The sequence below is a fragment of the Melanostigma gelatinosum genome (assembly GCF_949748355.1).
Source record: "Melanostigma gelatinosum genome assembly, chromosome: 19".
In the NCBI taxonomy this organism is placed as follows: domain Eukaryota; kingdom Metazoa; phylum Chordata; class Actinopteri; order Perciformes; family Zoarcidae; genus Melanostigma; species Melanostigma gelatinosum.
The window spans coordinates 7,791,389-7,813,524 of NC_136652.1; the positions used below are offsets into that span (position 1 = coordinate 7,791,389).

General features: G+C 41.3%; 1 protein-coding gene across 9 annotated transcripts in view; it reads right to left on the bottom strand.

Moving 5' to 3' along the window:
• The window catches only part of afdna (afadin, adherens junction formation factor a), a 99,395-nt gene that overhangs the window by 42,168 nt on the left and 35,091 nt on the right, over positions 1-22,136 (bottom strand). For 5 of the 9 annotated variants that reach the window (XM_079290960.1, XM_079290961.1, XM_079290967.1 and 2 more), the window contains exons 9-23: positions 18,485-18,579; positions 18,161-18,208; positions 17,588-17,838; positions 14,520-14,549; positions 14,318-14,387; positions 13,562-13,632; positions 13,389-13,456; positions 11,272-11,477; positions 8,680-8,700; positions 5,063-5,208; positions 4,767-4,861; positions 4,059-4,324; positions 3,493-3,636; positions 3,165-3,363; positions 2,878-2,984 (exon numbers count right to left, since the gene is read on the bottom strand). In XM_079290960.1, the coding sequence (XP_079147086.1) occupies positions 2,878-2,984; positions 3,165-3,363; positions 3,493-3,636; positions 4,059-4,324; positions 4,767-4,861; positions 5,063-5,208; positions 8,680-8,700; positions 11,272-11,477; positions 13,389-13,456; positions 13,562-13,632; positions 14,318-14,387; positions 14,520-14,549; positions 17,588-17,838; positions 18,161-18,208; positions 18,485-18,579 (1,817 nt within the window). The remainder of the gene's footprint in view (positions 1-2,877; positions 2,985-3,164; positions 3,364-3,492; positions 3,637-4,058; positions 4,325-4,766; positions 4,862-5,062; positions 5,209-8,679; positions 8,701-11,271; positions 11,478-13,388; positions 13,457-13,561; positions 13,633-14,317; positions 14,388-14,519; positions 14,550-17,587; positions 17,839-18,160; positions 18,209-18,484; positions 18,580-22,136) is intronic. The other 4 variants (XM_079290964.1, XM_079290963.1, XM_079290962.1 and 1 more) reach the window with 4 other exon arrangements.

The following is a 22,136-nucleotide window of genomic DNA, read 5'->3' on the forward strand; positions in this document are numbered from 1 at the left end:
TATGTCAGGCTTTTATTGTGAAGCAGGTACAGCTTTACGCCTGCAGCAATGTCAGTGACCTTATGTTGAGTAAAAGTAGGTGGTCTACATAAAGACGTGGACATTTTCAGACGTTTTTCTCAGCAGGTCAGTTTTACATCATGCAGGGGCGGGAAAGGTAAAAGAAGACAGCCACCCTGAGCTGGTGTAAAGATCAAACCTCCAACATGTCACCGAGGTTAAGTGAAACCTTCAGCATTTATAGTGCAGGTATCCCAACCATATGGAAGTATAGGACAGGAAGTGGGCCAACAGTCTCACTCAGGACTTAAATGGTAGTTCACCAGATAACTAGTGGGATGCACTGTCCTGTTCACACAGTGAGAGAGATGTTACAGCCATAATGACTGACTGAATGGTAATCAATGAAAACCGCTCCCCACTTCACTACTACCTGATGTTTTGGTGTTTGCACAGAGTAAAGGGTGTTTCTATAGATCCGGTGCCCTCCACAGACACAAACATCTTCATGCTACGCTTTAGTACAAGTTCCCCACTCTATCAACTGGCTTTCTGTCCACAATATGCCAACAATTCTACCAATCAAGAAATGGTTTAAAAATGGGCTCCGCAGAAGATCATTTGAATAAAAACACACAATTTTTTCCACTGAAGTTTGGACAAAAGGAACCAAACTATTTATATCATCAGGACTGGGGTTTCCCTGTGTCTGCATTTGTTGCTTTTTGCTCGTATCTTAACTTTCAATCATCCAATGAAAACAAATTCCTGCAGAAACACAAGTGGGTGTCATTTAGCTGGAAGCTAACTTTCCTTTTGAATCAGAGCATTTGCTGAAGATAATTTCAATACATTATATTCATTTTCTAAATGTTCCGCATGCAATGTTGATCACATCTAAACGATGTAAACATGCTACATCACCACATGAACCACGCCCCGACCCTCCAGTTTGCTTGAACACACACACACCATTAATCAAAGAGCGTGTGTGTGTGTTTGTGAAAGACGCCTGCATTACGTCGAGACTACAGTCGTGAAATAGTAGCAGGATAAACAGACCAATTACAGAGGAAGTGGCTGTGTGTGTGCGTTTGTGTGAGGTCTATCATTTACTAACTAACTGCTGCAGTGTGATTTGTGTATTTGTGTTGATTAAAGTGTGCGTGTGTGTGTGTGTGTGTGTGTGTGTGTATGTGCGTGCGTGCGTGCGTGTGTGTCGGTCTGTGAAGGCCGTTATGAAAAGTTAATTGTCCCTTCTGAAGTCACTATAATCAATGCCTTCCAACTGGGAGACCACACACACACACACACACACACACACACACACACATAAGCCCGCACAGGCACGCTTCTGGACTTGAATCAAAGAAACCGCCAGGTCTAAAAATAGTCAAACTATGTGAGCTGTGCAGTCATCATCTCCAGCTCAGGTTGTCTTCAGGGGTTTTCACCTTTCTTAGTCTTGCATTCAGCTGGAACTGATCCATGTTTTCATCTAGTCCCGTCTTGCCTACAGAAACTCCTATTCAATCTCCCTTAAAGCCAGTAGATCCAGTATAATTTACCTGAGTTATCCAGTACTGTGGAAAGATGAGCTTAGCCAGAAAAGGTCAACAAAAGCACCCGAAGACAGCTCATTATAATGTGGACGCATACCATCAGTTCATGTTCTCCATATTAGCCAATACTAGATACTTCAGGTTAGTAACTTCAGCTATATTTTAACTACAAATCAACCATGTCACATTCTTAATGCCAGTACCATTTATCTTAAGCATAGCAATAGAAGGGCAGAATCAAATGACGTATTTTACATTCAAAGCTTCAGTTGACATTTTCAAAAAAACTTCAATGTCTGTCATCTCATGTTTAAAAAAAAGCCTTAAAAAAGGCTCTATTTTCTTTAATGAATACAACTCATCAGTCCCTCCCTTTGAGTGACAAATGTTTTTGAAAGCCAAAAGCCAACAAATATGGATTGAAGCAGATTATTTTGTGAGATAAAAACATGGTGTGAAATTATTACATCCATCTCTTTTCAATACATTTGAACTTTTGGACCTTACAACGCTCTGGAGATATTTAAAAATTCGGATGACAGTAGTCGAAACAATCAACCACTTGAATCTAATCCTACAAATACTAATATTAATATTAGTGAAGGCTAATCTATATTTGAAAATGTGCCGTACTGTGTTTAAACAAAAAAAGAAAAGCCTGAGCAGCATTGGACTGTTGATTTAGACTTTGAATGTCAAAGTTATGAATGAAGCTTCAAACTACTCGCTACAGTCCGACTAACAATACGCTTATTTATACACGTACTTGTTTAATTTTTAACATAAATCCCAAGAATATATTGATTCACATTGTTTCGGTTATCTGCTGTGCTCCAATATGCTTGTGATGAGTTTCAGAGGCTCCTGTTCATCCCGATTAGTCTTTGAATGAAGAAATTAATAAACAATTGCTGTACTGTGCTGATTTTATTGTGAAGGCTGGGAATAAAAGATATACTGCTAAATAAAAGTATTTCCCATCTTGAAAATGTTGTCATAGTGTTAATATTTTGATAGATGATTTTAGAAACTCTATGTAGATTTGAAACTCATCTGTATTCCTCAAATGGAATTCTTTTGGAGCGGTTTGAACACAATTCTCCTCATTGATTGATCAATCTCAAAGTAAAGTCATCTCAGTGCAGCATGGAGATGACTGTGTCACTTGATTGCCACTCGAGTCTCCACAGCTTCTATGAGTCAGCATTACTAACCTCTAAAGCTCAAAGTCCTCACTTTACCCCAGCTGTCCCACACACACACACACACACACGCACAGAGTGGTTTAGAAAGTGTATGTGTGTTAATGTCCTACCATCTCAGAACTGTCAGCAGCAGAGAAGTGGCTGTCGCAGTCAGCTCCTTCAAAGTGGACGGTCCAGGTACCAGGTGAACGGGGGTGGGGCACCAACCTACAGAAACCTGTTAGAAGACACACACACACACACACATTTTACAATACATTTTCACTGAGTCGTGCATCTAAATTATGTGTGTAAAAAAACAGCTAGGTATACCAACTCTTTGATAACTTAATTGCTTTACATGAAATGTAAGACAGAATTTCCTTTTATTGTTAAGTCTTGGTGCCGGTGACTTTACCTCTCTGCAGCAGCGGCTCCAGGAAGTCCTGCAGGCCGTTGGGGAGGCTGCGCACCACGTCGCAGGAGTAGCCGTCCTCAGGAAGGAGGAAGGGCAGCTGGAGGTCCGGATCCTCCTCCAGCTGAACCTCTCTCCCATCACTCCTCGCCAGCTCATCTGCTGTGTTCTCTGCCACTGCCACCACGTGGTCTATCAGCTCCTGCACACAAGCACACAAAACCAGGTCAACTCATTTAGAGTAATGGCTATTTTCAACATCTCTCAACATCTGACAACTATGTGTGCATCATAAACGCTCTCTATTGTGCTTCCGTGCTTTTTGGCTTACAGGCGGGATGTAAGGCTCGTCCGGAGCACAATGGTAGTTGGTCATGAGAGCGTGGAGCTGCAGGGAGTTGAGCTTAAAGCAGGTGTTGTGGATGTTCTGCACATCCTGCATGGAGTATTTGTCCATGGTCAGCAGGGTGGTGGCCTGGAGGACACAGAGAAAAGAACATGTCAATGAGCCACATTCCTTGTATGTCGTATTCATGTTGTCTGTAGTTTCCAAGCTTACCGTTTGGCCAATTTACTATCTCTACTACCATATTTAGGTACTCAATACTTGCACCTTACAAGTAAATTGTCTTCATGTATCCTTGCTTTTCTTATCTTTTCAAAATAAATTGTATAGCGGCAATCCGAGCATGAGCTTAACTGCCACTCTGCGTGACAAAGACCATTAAATATCTAAAGATCTGGAGTGTTAAACGGAAAATAAAGAAGGGAAAAACTGGCAAGAGAAGTGATTCACTAAAAAGCAGAAAAAACAAAGATGAAAAGCCCTGTGAATGAAACAAAATCCATGACCCTCTCAGTCAGAGCGTCTGCTCGCGTCCCCATCCGTCCTCTTACCTGAACAATTCGACTGAGGTGGCAGTCGGCGGCGAGCTCCAGACCCTGTTTCTCTGCCCAGGCCTCGATGTGGCTGAGCTGCTGCCGGAGGATTGCCCCCCAGTAGTGACAGCACAGCCCAGACTCTGTGTCCGTCACCAGCTTGTTGAAGAGCCACATGTTGATGAAGTGGAAGAGCTGCGAGAAGAGCTGGATGGTCAGGGCGGCGTTGACCCGACACCGCCGCAGCAGCGACATCGCCCCCGTCAGGGTGTGCAGGACGTCCTCTGGAAGGAGAAGAAGAAGAGACGTCAGATATACACTCAATGACGGCCAACCATTCAATTCACATTGGGAGGTTAAGGATAGCAGTGATACACTGCGATTATGAGACTCAAAGGAACAGTGTTTAACATCTATGGGGGATTAAGTGGCAGACATGAAACACAATATTCATAACTGTTTTATTAAGTGCCTGACACTGAGAATCTTTCCAACCTTGAGTGTTGGGACGCACCACGGCAACAAAGACAAAAAATCTTCATCAGACTTTTCTCAAATATTTACTTTTTACGTTTTTTTTTTTACTTCTTTAGACCCTTAAAAATGATTCTGCTGCGAGCTCAGAGACATGAACAACGTGAAGAGGGGTCGCAAGTGGACACTGCTTCGTTCAACAGGGCCATAAGCCAAAATGGGAGGGAAACACTGTGTGTGTTTGTGTATTACCGATCTTGGGTCTCTGTGGATTATGTTCCTCGGGGTCGTCCAGGAAGGCAGGCATGTAGTTGTTTAGATCAGCCTGGAGACAGTGGACCAAGTACCTGCATGCACACATTACAGCGTGTTAAAGACATCAAGACTTCACCACCAAACAGAAAAGCTCTTCTTCAATCATCTCACAAACGCATATTCCTTGACCTCTACAAAGAAGGGACCAAATTCCCTGCCTGCCCCTGTCTGGAAACATGCATGACATTCCAGATTCCCACCCCACAACCACACACACACACACACACACTGACTTGAAAGCCATCTGGACCAGATGGGCGAGGACGTCCTGGGCGTCCAGCGTGACGCGACTCAGGTCTCTGTCCTGCTTGATGAAGTTGAGCAGCTCTGAAGCGTTGGCCATCCAGAAAGCCAGCGCTCCGGCAATGTTCTTCTGCTTCTGTAACGTACCAACCCCACACACACACACAAAACATACGGAGGAAGTTGTTAGAGCCGCAGGATCAAGGAGAGACTGGAGAGTTAGAACAGAAGGTAGTAGAGGGGTTTCTGTTTGAGTGGCAGCCAGAAGGAGCAGTTGTTACCTCAGGGATAGACTCATGCCCCGCCCACCCCTCCCTCTGAGCCAACCCGGTGTCGAGGGGAAGAGTGGTCACCACTGTCGCTCAGAAGACGATGCTTAATTAAACTGTCTTGATTTCTTCAGCATTTGAACGTGAGCTCTAAAAGATTTTCCTTCGTGAGAGACATTAGTGACCACTCCTTCTTCCTCCCAGACACGCACTCCATTTACCAGGTCACCAGACACCAGCCTCCTCCATGAACCAGTTGGTTGTACAGGTTTCTTTTTGACGAAACTAAAAAGTGTTTAGACTGTAGACTTACACTAAAGAAACCATGGGAGCAGGAGGATCAAAAGTGACTCGAAGTCCATTTATTTCCGACCGATCAGAATAACATAAGGATATTTTTGTGGTCAACCCGTCAGATTTAAGTCATTTAAATTATTAACAACATTATTCACCGTTGCATACCATCACTTGTATATAAGAGACAATTGCTTGCACCTAAGATCCCGGGTTTAGAGTGTTTAATTAACACATCATATCTCATTTGTTTACTCTGTAGATTTAAAAAAAAGAAAACAAAGTGTAAAAATTAACATTTGTGGTTTTATGTGCAAGTTAGGTTCATAATTATTACTTGGCTGGGAGCAGCAATTTCCTAGATTAAATAAGGAAAGCATATTTAGGCAGATTTTGCGACATTTGGACATAGCCAGGCTAGCCGTTTCCAGTTTTTATGCTCAGCTAAACAATTATTTATCCTACAGACACAAGCAGGTATGAACATCTCATCTGATTCTTTACGAGCGTATTTCCCTAAATGATTTGGTAAGTATTCCTTTGGCTAAAATGTTAAAGTGGCATATAAAAACAACTGAAGACACATGTGCCCTTTGTAACACATGTTCATACATCTGCAAAAAAATGGAATCAGAGCCTCTTGCACAGTAAAGTGGGCTATTAACCAAGTAGTTGCAGCAGCAACACGGTAAACAAGGACAATAATATGGCCAACACTGAGTGGATGATATCAAAATTGTAATAACGCTCCATATATGTCCGCCTACAGTCTAAAGCAGTGGTCCCCAACCCCCGGGCCGCGGACCGGTACCGGGCCGCGGGTCATTTGGTACCGGGCCGCACAGAAAGAATAAATAACTTTTTTTCATTTCATTGATTATCAGAGTCGGAAAGATATTTTATTTTGAAAAATGACCGGATTCTCTCCCAATTACATGCGCCTGTCTCTCTTGACACATGTCAACACGCTTGTCACGAGCGTTACTTCCCAACCACAAAAGACCCACGAACTGCGAAGGAATGGATCCGCGACCCATTTGTGAACAAACCAGGTGAATCGAGCTTATCCGTGCCAGAGGGAGATCAGCTGCTGGAGCTTGAAAATGACGGCGGCCTTAAAAGTATGTTTGGGACAACAACTCTGCTGCCGGTGTTAAATGTTAAATTACCAAGTACAAGTGGGAGTTTTGCTGGACAGAGTTCGAATCCAGGTTGTTGCGATCTTTCCATAAATGTATTTTCTTCCATGTATTTCTTCATACGTGGCTGTGATGCAGTGCTCACTCATACAATCATAATCCCTGCAATTGATATGAGATGTGTCTTTTAGATCTCCAGCAATATGTTTGTGAAAGTGTGACGAAACAGGCGACAGAGGCAGAAAACCGCTGCAGCTGTTAAGCGAACACAACACGCGCACAGAAGGAAACCCAGTAGGTCCAGAAACCAGTAGGGACGTAACACCGGTCCGTGGAAATATTTTATAACATGAAACCGGTCCGTGACGCAAAAAAGGTTGGGGACCCCTGGTCTAAAGGACAGTTTGTTTTCTGGTCCTGAGATCAACAGGGAGGAGAGCGCTCAGTGTGTGAGGAGCTGATTGGTTAATATACCCGCCACTCAGAGAGGGAGGAATGTGCGACGCTCGCTCCCCGGCACTCATCTATCCCCACCTTGAAAAAAAACCGCAAATCAAAACAAACCTTAATTCAGAACAGCCAGAGAATGAGAGACGGAGCCAAGTGCTTCCAATAAAACATTGAGGAAACACTTAAAACATGGACAGATGGTTGAACACGTTAAATGAACTTCCAAACAGACAGATGACAGAGGAGCGACTCGTCTCTCATCCACACTGCGGAGTAGTAGAAGCAAAACGTGATGGCACACAAGACGGATGCCAGAATTAAAGGTGGCGCAACGGTGGAAGAGAGCGGTTGCTTTGGTTTTGCTGTTTTTTTTATTGTTTTTTTAGTACCAGGCAGGTCCCGGAAGCTGAATGGAATTAGTTGGGTTGATGTTGCTGATTAAGTTTTCCAGCTGTGGGAGGACGCATTATTCTGGCTTTATTTTACATTTCTGTTAAAATGGAGAAAAAGAAGCAGCAGCAACAATGAAGGGCTGGTCAAAAAAAAAAAAAAAAAGCAGACAAAAGTAGAGAGAAAGGTACAGGTTGAGTGGAGAGGCTGAGATTCAAAGATGAGCCGAGAGGTTGATGAGGTTGGGGCGACATGATTTTACATTTTAAATCGTGAACATGGGATCTGGTTTGCCTTCAAAGGAAGGTCAGGAATTGAGAGTGATGCAACTATTTCATTGTGACCGAAATCTCAGTGTGGGTCAAAGTGTTCAGCTGAGGGGAAAATACTTGTGCTGCCGAGCACTGCAGCAACAATCCAAAATAAAGGCAAATGTGCACGATGCAACAGAAGGTTGAAGTGGTCCAAATTACTTAATGTTTAAGGATTCAAGGAAATAATACACAAAGAATAGAAATGTCATCAACATTGGATTAAATAATGTATTAAAAACATGTTCTATATGTTATTTGTCTTATACAATAGAACATAACGGATAATATATTATACATTCTATTATGTCTGCTAAATTAATAAATTAATTTTCCTAATATTTTTTTGATTCATCAATTAACTGTTTACTTTATAAATCGCCAGAAAAAAAACAAAAATGTGCATCACAATTTCCCAAAGCCAGAAAGAGCGAATTGAAAATGCTTTTTTGGTTCAGTAATTTTCTGTCAATCAAGTAATCGTTTCAGCTCTCGCTGTATACAATTGTTTTTTTTTAAGACAAACTCGTTTTTCGTCCTTTTTAAAAGCCATATTAAAATCCTTATTTATTAAGGTGGGTGATCTGTTTGACCCATTCCACTGGCACAGAGAAGAGGAAAAGCTCAAATCACTATTTCATCTATGTCGCCCACAACGAGAGAAAGGGAGAGAGAGAGTGAGGGAGTGAGGGGGGGGAGAGAGAGAGAGGAGTCTGTAGCAGCCGTATCATGGTGTGCTATTGTGCTATCCTACCTGATCCCCTTCAGGAATCTCCTGGATGGAAGGAAGAGGAAGAGGAGGAGGAGGACACGTTTACAGGACAGAGAGAACACACGTCAACAGCTACAGTATGGACACAGCCATGTAACACACACACACACACACTTTGACACAGACATGGTCATGGTTTACAATGTGAAGACATCTTGAATCGGTTAAAGAACAAAACTGGAGACGGTCAGCTGAAAACCACATCTGGTCAAGAAAACATCACACAGGGTGTTTGAGAAATCTATCAACATCTGTCCGCTTAAAGGGACAGTTCAGATGTTTTGAGGTGGGGTTGTATGAGGTTCTTAAATAAGTTCAGTCAGTTAAAGTGGACACTACATTTACAATATTTTTACCCCTTTATCTTGCTGGCAGACGGTCATCGGACTCCTTTGGTGAATCTGAACTAACCCTTTTAAAAACACCAAAATCAATACCAACAATAACACCAACTAACTCATCAAGGCAGCGGTAGAACCGTATATTCCGTGTTCTGAAAGGAACAATGACTGTTTTTGTCCATGGAGTCTTGTGGCTTTGAAGAGAGCATAGAGACACAGCAAGGTAAAGTGGTGAAAACATTCTAAATGTAGCGTACACTTAAACTGGGAGTCTGAAACACGTTTTGCAGTACATTGCTTTGCTCCCGTGCTGGTACTCCTGCTGGTTTCTACAAACTGCGGGCATACTGACGGCCATCTATTGCGAGTACAATCATACAATCCCACTTCAAAACATCCAAATTATCCCTTTAGAATAAAATCAATCATCAAAACGGGCAAGAAAATAGAGCCCTGTTATCTATTAAAAATGAGCCGATGACCTAAAACCTAACTGTATTTAGGACCATATTCATATTAAAACTGAATAATAATTGCTTTTAGGAAGTGGAGCTTCAGTTCTTTATACCAGCTGGAAATAATTGAGCTAAGTGTAAACAGGAGCTTAACGAGTGTGAAGGTATATAAATGGCTAAAATAAACAAAAAAAGGCAAATGAATCCTTGAAGAAAGTCATTAAAATTTACACAGTAAACATTTTTGAGACCGCCGTACATTTACCAGAAAGTGACCGATAACGAAAATAAATTCAAGCCCTGCACTCCATTACACACGGCAGAGTCTGTTGGATTGCTTTACAGCACAAAACAGGAATGTTATGAGGGAAATTCTGCCTAAAGATTCCAGTTTTTTGAGTAACTGGCGAGAGTAAGACCCTGTTTGTGTAAATAAGCTCTGGAGTTTATGTGAGATGTGGTCTCAGTATAAAGAGGACCCGGGACCAACAATATCAGATAATGTTGACCTCGTTCTCTGTGATGAGACAAAGTTAAAACACTTTATTTGATACTAGCACACTAATGTTTAAAAACAAATCCATCAAGGGGGACATTAATAAAGTAATGCAGTGAAGACGTTTAAGGATGCAAAGCAGTGGACAAGCGTGAGACCATCTCCAGCATACCACACAGGCAAGCTGGCCACAATCATTCTACTATTCAAGATTAAGTTCTCTCCATCCCAGAGAAGCTCGTTTTAAAGCCTGTTATATAAGCCCGTCTGAAGCAGGAAGGTTCAACATTCCTCAGCATCTAAAAATATTTCCCCGAAAACTCTAGAAAACTTAAAATCCTGCAACATACTGACGGAAATAGATGAAGTCTTACCGTCCACTCTGTGTGTGCTTTCCTTCATGACTTCACTGCATATCACAGCAATGAATAGAAGTGAATGGCACTAGAAGGATTTGCATTTACTGAGCCTCAGACTTAACGAGTGTGTGAGAATATTTTCAATAATCCTCCAATCTACCAAAGTCCTGTGCTGCATGATTTTAAATGACGTTAGTCGTCATGCCAGCACTGTTAGCAAACACTATGTTGAGTGGGGCTGCGTATCGAGCTTCAACGCTTATGAATAAGAAACAGAAATACTGCGTATGATGCTTGGTCTTGTTTCCAGTTATGGAATGTAGCTACATTCCGTCAAGTACTGTACTTAAGAGCATTAAATGGAAATGGTAAAGCAACTCAGAATTGTACTTAATACTTCTGATCCACTACAGTTTTCAAGCCAATATTGTACTTTTTAGTCTATGCAAATTCTGATTGATAATAAAAATTATAAATTAACTAATACGTATACGGGTTTTTTGCCTAGAAACTGCAGCTATAATGGTCAGTGACAGCGCCATGCTACCTGAAGTGTAGCATACACTATGTTGCTTCACATCACAAGCATTTAAAACGGACAGGTAGACAAACATAAGGAAAAAAAAGCACAGACTGGTGCAACAGAGGTAACTGTGGAGAGATAGCTGCAAGAAAAATACACATACAAACACTTACACACACCTTACAGAACTACAAGTATAGTAGTTTGTAAGAACAGTGAGTTGTGGGGGGAAATAAGCACACAAAATGTCAACAAAAGAGAGTAATGAAATACATAAATAACAGCATTATTAAGGAGCAGAACGCACGGAGATAATGCACAAATTAATACATCTTCAAATACCACAGCACACACACACACACACACACACACAAACGATTAGAAAAGAAGTGTTACTGACCTGGATGACTCCCTCCATCATGCTCACCATCTTGTTGACGATGGCGATGACTTTGTGCGTCCTCTCAGAGGGCGACATGTCGGGCCGGTAAGACGGCGACAGGACGTAGCGACAGGCCATGTACAGGACGTAGGTGGGCGACAGTTTGAAGTGCACCGTGGAGCTGTTGGTGTAGTTGATGATGGCTGACAGGAAGGTGTCTTCAGCTGGATGGACACACAGAGGGTCAGACTGTCAGACCACACAGATATTTTTCTCGCACCACTTCTTACAGTGTGCGTGCATCCCGTCATGCTGTTGTTAAAGCAGCTGGTAGGTCATCCTTTGTGGCGACATGAAATATGTTTTACTTTGACCAAAGGAATCCTGAGGATATCAGTGTTTCACAACATCAATAGATGACGTCAAGCTGCGGTGGCCAATCACGTAACCGGCGATCAGACGAGGAATTGTGAAGTTATGCTGCATTTGTAGTCCCTCAGCTTGGCCTTGTGCACCAGTTTTAAACCCAATGTTTTGATCGGCCTCGCATCCCGTTCAGTTAATGAAAGTAAATGTGTTTCTTTTAATCTGACGATGCAAACAGACTATCATTCGAAGGACCCGGCATACAAGCGAAACGCCATCACACAAATGGGCCATTTGAGTGACACTCCCACAGCCGGATTTGGTGCAAGTGCAGCCAGAGAATAAGAAACGTCGCCTCCAGCTTTAGCAGTTTAACCCCAAAACAGTTCTTCTGAAAACAGGAAACTGTCAAATTGAGCTTTGGTTTAGCCTCACTCTGAGTGCTCAATTTATCATCTTTAATCATAAAAATATTGACTGCGTTATCTTAGTGCAATTACAGGAAACAAAGCCTTTAGGCTTTAAAGTGATCCAGCTGATTTCCTGCCAAATTCGAGTGGACACACACAATGTAAAAATGTAAGCTGGAGCCTGAGACTAGTTGCTAATTTGCTCTCCAACTGTTTATGGAAATCATATTAATGTCTCAACATGAATAATGTCTTCCAGAGGTCACCAGGCCTCCCTGTACAGAGCTGTAAGAAGGAACAATACACCAACTCTGCATTGGAAATGTATACAGACCGCAGGCTGACCCACATTTTCTATCTATCTATCTATCTATCTATTGAGAGAGAGAGAGAGAGGGATATCTCTCTATCGCTCTCGCTATCTATATATCTATATAGAGATATATCTATATATCTATATAGAGATATATCTATATATCTATATAGAGATATATCTATATATCTATATAGAGATATAGAGATATAGAGATATATCTATATAGAGATATAGAGATATAGAGATATAGAGATATAGAGATATAGAGATATATCTATATAGAGATATAGAGATAGAGATATATATAGAGATATATATAGAGATATATATATATAGAGATAGAGAGAGATATATATATATATATAGAGATATATATATATATATCTATATATCTATAGAGATATATATATAGAGATATAGATATATATAGAGATATATATCTATATATATAGAGATATATATATCTATATATATAGAGATATATATATATATATATATATAGAGATATATATATATATATCTATATATCTATAGAGATATATATATAGATATATCTATATATCTATCTATATATCTATCTATCTATCTATCTATCTATATATATATATATATATATATATATATATATATATATATATATCTATATATATATCTATATATATATATATATCTATATATATATATATATCTATATATATATATATATATCTATATATATATATATCTATATATATATATATCTATATATATATATATATATATCTATATATATATATATATATATATATATATATATATATATATATATATATATATATATATATATATATATATATATATATATCTATATATATATATATATATATATATATATATTCAGGTAACATGGCACTGGACTGATTCTGCTGACCTAACTGCTCTAGCAGCTGGAGCAGTTAGGTCAGCAGAATCAGTCCAGTGCGCTGTAAAGAGGGTTCAATAGTTTCCAGCTATCGACTGTTTCACTAACACGGCGGAACAGAAAGAGAGACACTAATACTTACAGTTGTCTCTGAACTCGATGCCGGCTGGCAGAGTCAGCTCTGGTCTGTCTACTGAAACGTCCTGAGACCTGATGAGACAAAGTGGCACCATGAGGGAATACAACATGAAGAACAGAGATTGAGGAGAGGAGGACTGGAGAGAGGATAAAGATGGATGAAGAAGTGGGTCTCACCTGCTGTCCTGCTGCTCTCCTCTGATCATGGGTTTGACCATGCCGCGCTCCATCTCCAGCTTCCCTGAGCTCTGCACACACACACACACACACACGCAGTGTCAAGCAGCTTCGTCAACATTTAATTTCACTGTACAGATGTAGACGACTCGTGTGTTATGAAGCTTCAATCACACTCTTAGAACTACTAACAAGCAGCTTACACAACATGCAGAGAACGCTGCTTTTACAGTTTCCTGGTTCTCCAATGGATCAAATATCTCTATTTGTTCTATAAAATCAACACTAGCATGCATAAAATAGATTTTAACATATTGCAAACATACATAGAGGTGCTGCCAATTGATATGTCGTCAAATATTTAGTTTTAGATATACATGCCTAGAGCTGCTACAATAAGTCATATAATCAACATTAGTATTTACATTATAAATATTATATATATAAATATATATTATTCTAAGATTGATACACAAATGCAAAGATATGCTGTTTTATATAATTTTATTAAATCTCTTTGATTGGACAAAACAAACATTTGGTCGACAAACAATTAACTGATTAATCAAGAAAGTAATCAGCAGATTAGTAAATATATTGTTATTTGTGTCACCTTGCATTACCATTATAAATTACACATAAGTATGCAAGCTCTCGATTCATTTTAGTTGGAAAAAAGAACTATGGATGCACCTTTCCTTCTTTTTGTCTCCTGATTTGTGCATGTGTGCGTGTGTGTGTGTGCGCGCGCGTTACCTTGCTCGTGGGCAGCGCAGCTCCACTGTGGACGTCTCCGTGAAGATCGAAGGTGGTTTCTGGTACACTGCTGCAGCACAGACACACACATGCAGCGGTTTAGTTGAGGAGCTGTGCTCTCTACATCTGACTTCTCATTACTGACAACGACAAAAGCGCAGACTTAATCCAGACACAGACAGACAGACAGACACACACTCACTTATCTAACTCTTCGTCTGGGAGGAGAGAGCTGGAACAGAGATGGAGAAAATGAATGACTCACGAATACATGCAGATGGATACGTTTGCTTTACACATATGCACACACTTACATAACAGTCTAATTAGATACAGAGAGGTCACGTCACACCTGACTGAGCACTGTACACTGAGTGTGTGTGTTTAAGTGACGGTAATTGAGTGTGACAGCAGGCGGGTTTAAAAGACAGGCTTCGGCTTTTCACGCCCCACATGTCAGGAGGGCATCAATGTCAAACAAACAGTACAGCACCAACACAAACACACAAAGCGTTTGTGCTCCGTGCCTTTGTCACATACACAATAACCTCAAGCAGCCCAAGTAGGTTAAAACCATGAACAGCTAGACTTCACTTACGGCTGGATGGAGAAATGAGACCGATTGTCTATCTTAAACCACATTTCCAGAAATGACTTATTTTGTAACATTTTCCATCTATTAAATGACAACTTTAACAGCCCACAGATAACACCTCTCAACTGCTGTTCAAACCAATGCAGATAAAGTTAATAAACTTGCAATGAAGAGGGGAAACGAGAGTTTAGAAAAACCGCATATATGACAGTAATGTGGTGATCTCAAGAACTGGACAGTCATGTAAAGCTCGAGCAAACCTCATCAACCAGACACCTCAACCATTTGAAACTCTTTAGAAATACGGACTTGGTAGCGCTCTGATCCTCCCAAAACGTTGCTTGTTCAAATTGCTTGCACATAAGGGGGAAATAGAGATCTACCATTGCTAGATTGTTTTGTTTTACAATCAGGCTTTAGCAATCACAACCGACTTGGTTGTGATTGCTAAAGCCTGATTGTTCTGTCAATCACAACCAAGTCGAACCAACAGACAAACCAAAGCAAAAACATCTACTGGCAAATCAAAAGAATTTCACAAAATATAACCACCATGTTGATTAAGTACACTTTAGAATGATTGGAAAATATTTAGCTTGAAAAACTACCCAGATAAGAGGAATGCTGGCAACATCAAGTCAAAACACAGGCGGTGGCAGATTATGTTTCTTTCCAGACATCTGGTAGATAAAAGTTCTGAACACTCGTATGCTACAAGATCATGTGTTCAACCGCCAGCAGCACCTGGTGCCAAAGAGCTCCGTTCTTTAAAAAAACAAACATCTGCCGTCTGTGCCAAACCGTGGCTCTGATCGTTCCAAACATTGCGATGCGTCTCCGGCTCAAATGAACTAGGTAGCCTTGTAAGTTTGCACAGCAGAACATTGGACAGCAGCCCAGACAACCACAGGGATCCACTTCCACCACATCGGCCTTTTATTCCAGACTGAGGCGACACTGCTCAACATGACAGCCGGTGCGCTCCACTAACTCTTTGAGGAAATATCTGGCTCTTTAGCAGCACAGACCTTTCTTAATGTTTATTAACTAGTCAATAGCTTTGTCTCACGTTTGGTCTTCAGCAGTTACTGTGCAGTGGGGCTGAAAACAGCTGCCTGTGGCTGCCAGCGTGCACCAAAACAGAAAAGATGTGGGCCGTAAGTTAAAAACAAAGAGCTGAAAGATGCTACAATGCTACCCAGAGCTGAGGGAGAGGACGGAGAGTGATTGTTATCTGTGGGTTCATTGCTACGAATGGGCCATTTCACATACATAGTCATTAGTAATATATTGATTAAAACGGCTATAAAGTTCAGAGCTATCTACTTAAACTGAGTGTGGCACCTAGCTGTCAGTAGAGAATATACCACACACCTCCATGACTGATCTGATGCATCTGTTGTAAAAGGCTGGAAAGTAGTATAAAGCATGGAGTAAAGCTTTCTGTCCCCACACAACATTTCAATTAAAACAAACCGACAAACAATTAAATTAGCGTAGTAACCCATCTGGTCTCATTAAAAGTATGCTGCCAGCGCCAAAACAGAAAGAAATGTGACGGTGTGCCAATGTATAGCTGAAATGAATAGTTTGAATACAACATATTAGTAAAAGGTAACAAAACAAGACCAAACACAAGGAAAGTTCACAGGAAACGGAGCCTGCAGGTTTTTTCCTTCCTGCGGATTACATCTTCCTCCTGGCTGAAGGTGCTAATCAAAGTCACCTGACGGGGCCTTTGGCTGGAATGCAATGGAGTCTCAAACCCTCCGAGGAACACTGAGGCAGAGCCCTGTTACAGACCGCACAGTTAAATGTATGATTAACCGCATGTCATTATTCAATTTGTGGTTTTAAAAATAAGTCAAACACTCTCTTGATTTAAACACTAACCCAAACACTGTCATTGTGTGTCCGTCCAACTCGCTACTGAACACACAAACAACCAAACTTCAGACAATTTACACTTTACGGATTTAAACTTTAAATATGTTAAAAACATTAGAAAACACTTCAGAAAGTTATATGGTAGGACTCAAACTACTTTAAAACTACACAGGACCAGCTACACAAGAGAAACCAGAATGTTTCTAGTCTTGGATCATTTGTAAGAACCAATTCATGCAGAAACACGGCGTCACTTACTTACAATACACACCTCTCTTTCTTGCTGTGTTAGTCATCCATTGAGTCATTAAAGGGCCATTCAATTCTGATTCAAAACCTCTTTCTTGTTTCTCACTCATCCATAGCCAGCTCACATGCTCCCTTCTCTTATCTGGTGTGCTCCCTCTTTCTGGCTCCTGTTAAGTGTGTGAAACGACAGCGAGCAGGAGGCCACACCCAACGCCATGTTGATCAGATTAGAGGGCAGCCCGCCTGCCATAACCCTAGACCTCCGCTCTTACTCTCCTCTCATTTCCTCATTCTCCCCGTTGGTCCAACCCCAAGACTTCCCTCCTCCCTCTTTTCCTTTCCCTTCATCTCTCTTGCTCTTCCCACCAACTCCAACCCTCATCCTCTCCTCCCTTCATCTACAGCGACACCCTCTTCTTTTTTTTTTATGTTGACAAACTTGAGAAAACAGTGAGTCGAGAGGATGAGAGGGAGAATAGGGGGGAAAGAGAACAATAGTAACGGTGCGTTATAGGTGAAGACCGCCTCCTTGCCCTCACCCTGACTTGTGTCGGCTCCTCATCGTGGCGGCTGGTTCTCTCTTCACTCCTTGGTCGAACATCGGGTCCACAAACTTAAAGACGTGCGCAGAACCAAACTGGAGGGTGGAGCCCGAACGCAGCACCGTGGTCTCGTTGACCCGCTGCCCGTCGACGAAGGTGTCGGCATCCGGGCCGTGAGGCGTCACGGTCACCATGCCTTCACTGTGCATGAGGTTGCAGTGATGGGGCAGGATCCCCGGGCCGAGCAGCTGGAGAAAAACAATGGTGCATGTACGTCACCACAAAGAACTACATCAGGAGCTTTTAAGTCAAATTGAAATTTTAAGTTTATTTTTGCAAAGAAATCTGATTACATGTCCTTTGTGTTTCGCTTGACTTGTGTACATACCACAAAGATAAAAATGTAAGCTGTGATTATTTTTCTCCAGTGCCAGCGGCCCAGTTTCTCATGCGAATGGTGGTTAGCGTCGCATATACAAATGACTGGCATATTGCAGATAAATTTGTAGAGATCTACACAGATCTAACATTATCATTTATGGGTCGCAAGTATGGCGTTTGTTGTCTTACCCATGTGCCATCTGGGGTGGGGGAAAGGAGGAGGGGATTTTTCAAAGACTGGAAGGGCAAATAAGAGCCCTTTGTCAGTCATAACATACATGGATAAACAAGAACACCGTGTTTGTAAACGTATGTTAATATGATCCATGTCCAGTAATACGTGTCTGTAAATGTTGATGATTTGCTGTTATACTCACTCTAACCTCCAGTATTAACAAAATGTTAATTTGGACAAAAATGTGTTTGTAATTCGCCACCCAAAAAGTGAGGAGAATGCACTCTTTATTCACTCGCATTGACTGAACTGCCAGCGTTGTGTTGTGACGTAGTTACCTGGATGGCTCCGTCCTCTGTGCAGTCTGAGCCCACCTCGGTGATGCTGTGCTGAAGCCGGTACAGCTTTGGTTTGTCCCGGGAGTCAGACCCGTCTAGACGCGCGAACAAACACATTCAAGCGCTCACATTTAGCACCGGGCATCTCCTCACATCACAAGGAAACTAGTATACACAATCAGCCTCACACACTCATACATCAACTGTCCACACACAGCTGACAGGAAAGAGCCAATACAGATTGGACTACAGTGGGTTATGCACTGCTAAAGTGGCAAAAATAAACTGTGGGTGGGCTGGTTGTGCTGCAGAGCAATTATTGATTGTTAGTAATTACGAGTTTAGTAAAAAGCAAAGCGGCATATTAGTTCACCAAAGAAAAAGGGGGAAACATTGGCTGCTCTGGGGGAGGAAAAGAAATTCTGGGGTAAAAATGAAAGGGTATCAGAAAAACCTCAGAACCAACTTCTAAAAATAATACAGATAAAAGCTAATATGACATGGCTACCAGGACAGCTTGGCCTTTACAGTGATTTAATGAGGTTTAAGTAGAAACTGGCTACTTTGTTATGTTGGAAATTCACTTATTTGCTTTCTCGCTGAGCGCTAGATGACAACATTGATACCACTCTTGTGTCCATACGGTAAACACGAAGCTAAAGCCAGCAGCCGGGTGGCTTGTTTTAGCTTAGCATAGGTGGATGTTGCTACCCTTGGTAGCTAGCTATTTCCGCGTTTCGAGTCTTTTTGCTAAGCTAAGCGGCCGTCGCTTCATATTTATCGCACATTTGAGTGTTTGAATCCTCTCAACTAACTCAGCAGTTATTCCAAAATGTCAAAAAAATACTTTAAACTGACATAATAAAAGGAACTGAGGTCTTACATCTAAATTGCTAATAGCTGTAGCTACAGAGTGCTGCAGGAATGAGTCAGCAATTTTTTACACTTTTGGTTCCCTCGTCTCAGGGTCAATGTGTTTCTTAAATGTGTTTTTGGTTTGATGCATGAAATAAGCTCTGTAGTTAACACAAGCTTCAGACACATTAACGTTTTGTTCTACGACATAAAACACGTCAGTAAATACCCTTCTTGGGATTCTGGAGCTTTTATGAAAGATGGGTTGCCAACCAGTGGCTAAATGAGACTAAAAGTCCGCCTTTATCTCAGCGGTGGTGACATTAAGTCGTGTGACCGTGGTGTAGTTCACTCACAGCCTAATCTTAGCTTCGTACTTCTGGCAACTGCATTCACGCTTTTAAAAAAAAAAACTCAAAAGCGTTTTTTGTGAAGAGTATCTTGCTTTGCCACCACAGAGCTTGTTTCAAAAATACAAAATACAATTGCGGTTGTCCAGCTAACCAGGGCGACGCTAACTTCAATCCCATCAGCCATTGCAACAGACACAGAGGAGGTGTGGTGCATTATTTTACCTTCGTGGTGCCGATAGGCGTAGTAGGCATAGTGATTCCCTCGCCCTAGGCAAACAGGCAGGCAGGTGCGGAGAAAGAAGGACACATGCACAAGACCCCACACACACACACACAAACACACACACCATGCCATAAGAAGGTGGGAAAGAAAACAGACGCATAGCAGTGGGTGAAAATGCAGCATTACCTTGTTAACCCATTATTTGGATGGCGGCATACAAGCATAGACACACACACACACACACCCCCTGAGCACCTTTCACTGTCTACTTTTTAGTTATAATGCAATACTATTGTACCAGACAGTATGTCCTAATCCTAAATTAACTTTGAAGAATAACCTAAATTTATCCAAAAAAACCAAACCTATTAACGCGATACCTTAAACAAAGATCTGCACATCAGTTAAACCACCGTTCTAAATCAATATGGTGGATTGAGCTGCAGGTAACCGAAGCTGCAATCATTCCTTTACAGCCTTAAACGCACTAATCAAAGCCACTGCACTGATCTAAATTGGTTGTCAAGAAGGCAGGACCCCACCCACCCACACACACACACACTCCCAGCACCCATTATTTAGGAGAGCCACCAAATCAATGTCTCATCTTTTCCACATAATGTGATCAACCTGACAGGGAATGATGTAGATGTGCTAGTATATCCTTGGACCAGACCCACTGGTTTCCCCTACACCGCCTCAGCACTACAGTTTACTGGTGAGAAGTGTTTGGGTCACCATCAGCCCAAATAAGTTAATGACATATGGCAGGGGTGTCAAACTCATTTCCACTCTGGACCACATCAGCATCACGGTCGCCCTCAAAGGGCCGGTTGTAACTGTAAGACTGTATAACTAACTTCTCCCTAACATATTGTTAAATAACTCTCTCTGCATTTGATTATTGTTTATTCAAGTGTACAAATACTGTACATGCAGTTATATAAATGTAAAATGATATTTAAACACATTTCTGTTATTATAACATGAATCATTTTAATTGAGGGTTAAGAAACCCACATTACTCTATCAAAGATAAAACTATTAAAGAAAATAACAAAGACAAATATCAAACAAGTTATTACAATAACTTTGTTCAAAGCTGTTTGTGTCACCTCTCTGCATCACTAATGTTCCTCCCTGTCGTCGTCCTGTGCATGGCAGCTACATCCAAGAGCTCCTCACAGAGTCAGGTCTGATGAACATGGATAGATGATGTATCCGTGTTGTCTGTGCTTTCATCAACAGTTAATTAGAAACACAAGTACCTGCTCGTCTCTTAGCTGCTATGTTGTTAGATTTCTGCTAGTTCATGAACTCGGTCTGCGATGGTGTTTCTTCACAAACTGACATTTGTAAAAGTCTGTATCTGGTCGGAGCACTGCACACATACCTTCAGCATGCACTGGGCTGTAGCTGTGTAAATATATTCTGCTGTGATTGCAGTCTGCCTTTTAATTCTTGGACAGTTTGATGTTTTTCTTGGAGGCTAAATTTAGCTCCGTGTTTGGTGTCAAAATGCCGACGTGAATTGTATCCTTCATCACCGACACGCCTCATAACACAGAAGACAGACCCGTTGTTCTCCTTGAAGCACAAACATGTATTCGCTTTCCCATCTTTCATTACATTTTCTTCCCTTTGCATCAATTTTTCTCTTCGTGGACATTTTGGGATTATTTGTCGATCTTTTTCAATCGTTGGAAAACCTCTTTTCGGGCTGTTGCCTCTCCTGTCCACCTGTTGTGATAGTTTTACTGTCGGTACACAGACAACATGCTATCTCATAATTTCAACTTTCTATCTCATAATTTCGACCATGGGGATACTTTTATTTTCAAGTCTAACTTAATTATTTTTCCAAAAAAAAAATAATAATAATAATCTTTTTTTTTTATTGCTGGGGGATTCGCCGGCCACATAAAAAGACGTGGCGGGCCGGATTCGGCCCGTGGGCCTTGAGTTTGACACATGTGACATAAGGCATATGACAGACAAACAGGAGCTCAAGAGAGAGGGGGGGGGGGGATCAGTAGCAAGAAACAAGCTGTTAGTGCTGGTCGCATTTAGCAAGGTGAAGCTGTCGTTTCCCAAGATGCCCCGGTAGATTTGGATGTTTTTTTAAGCATTACACTGGTGTCTCCATACTGGCATTTCCTCACTGCATTCCAGGGGTTTTGTTGTAGCGACTCACCTTTTGTTGCACTCCAAGCCTCTCAAC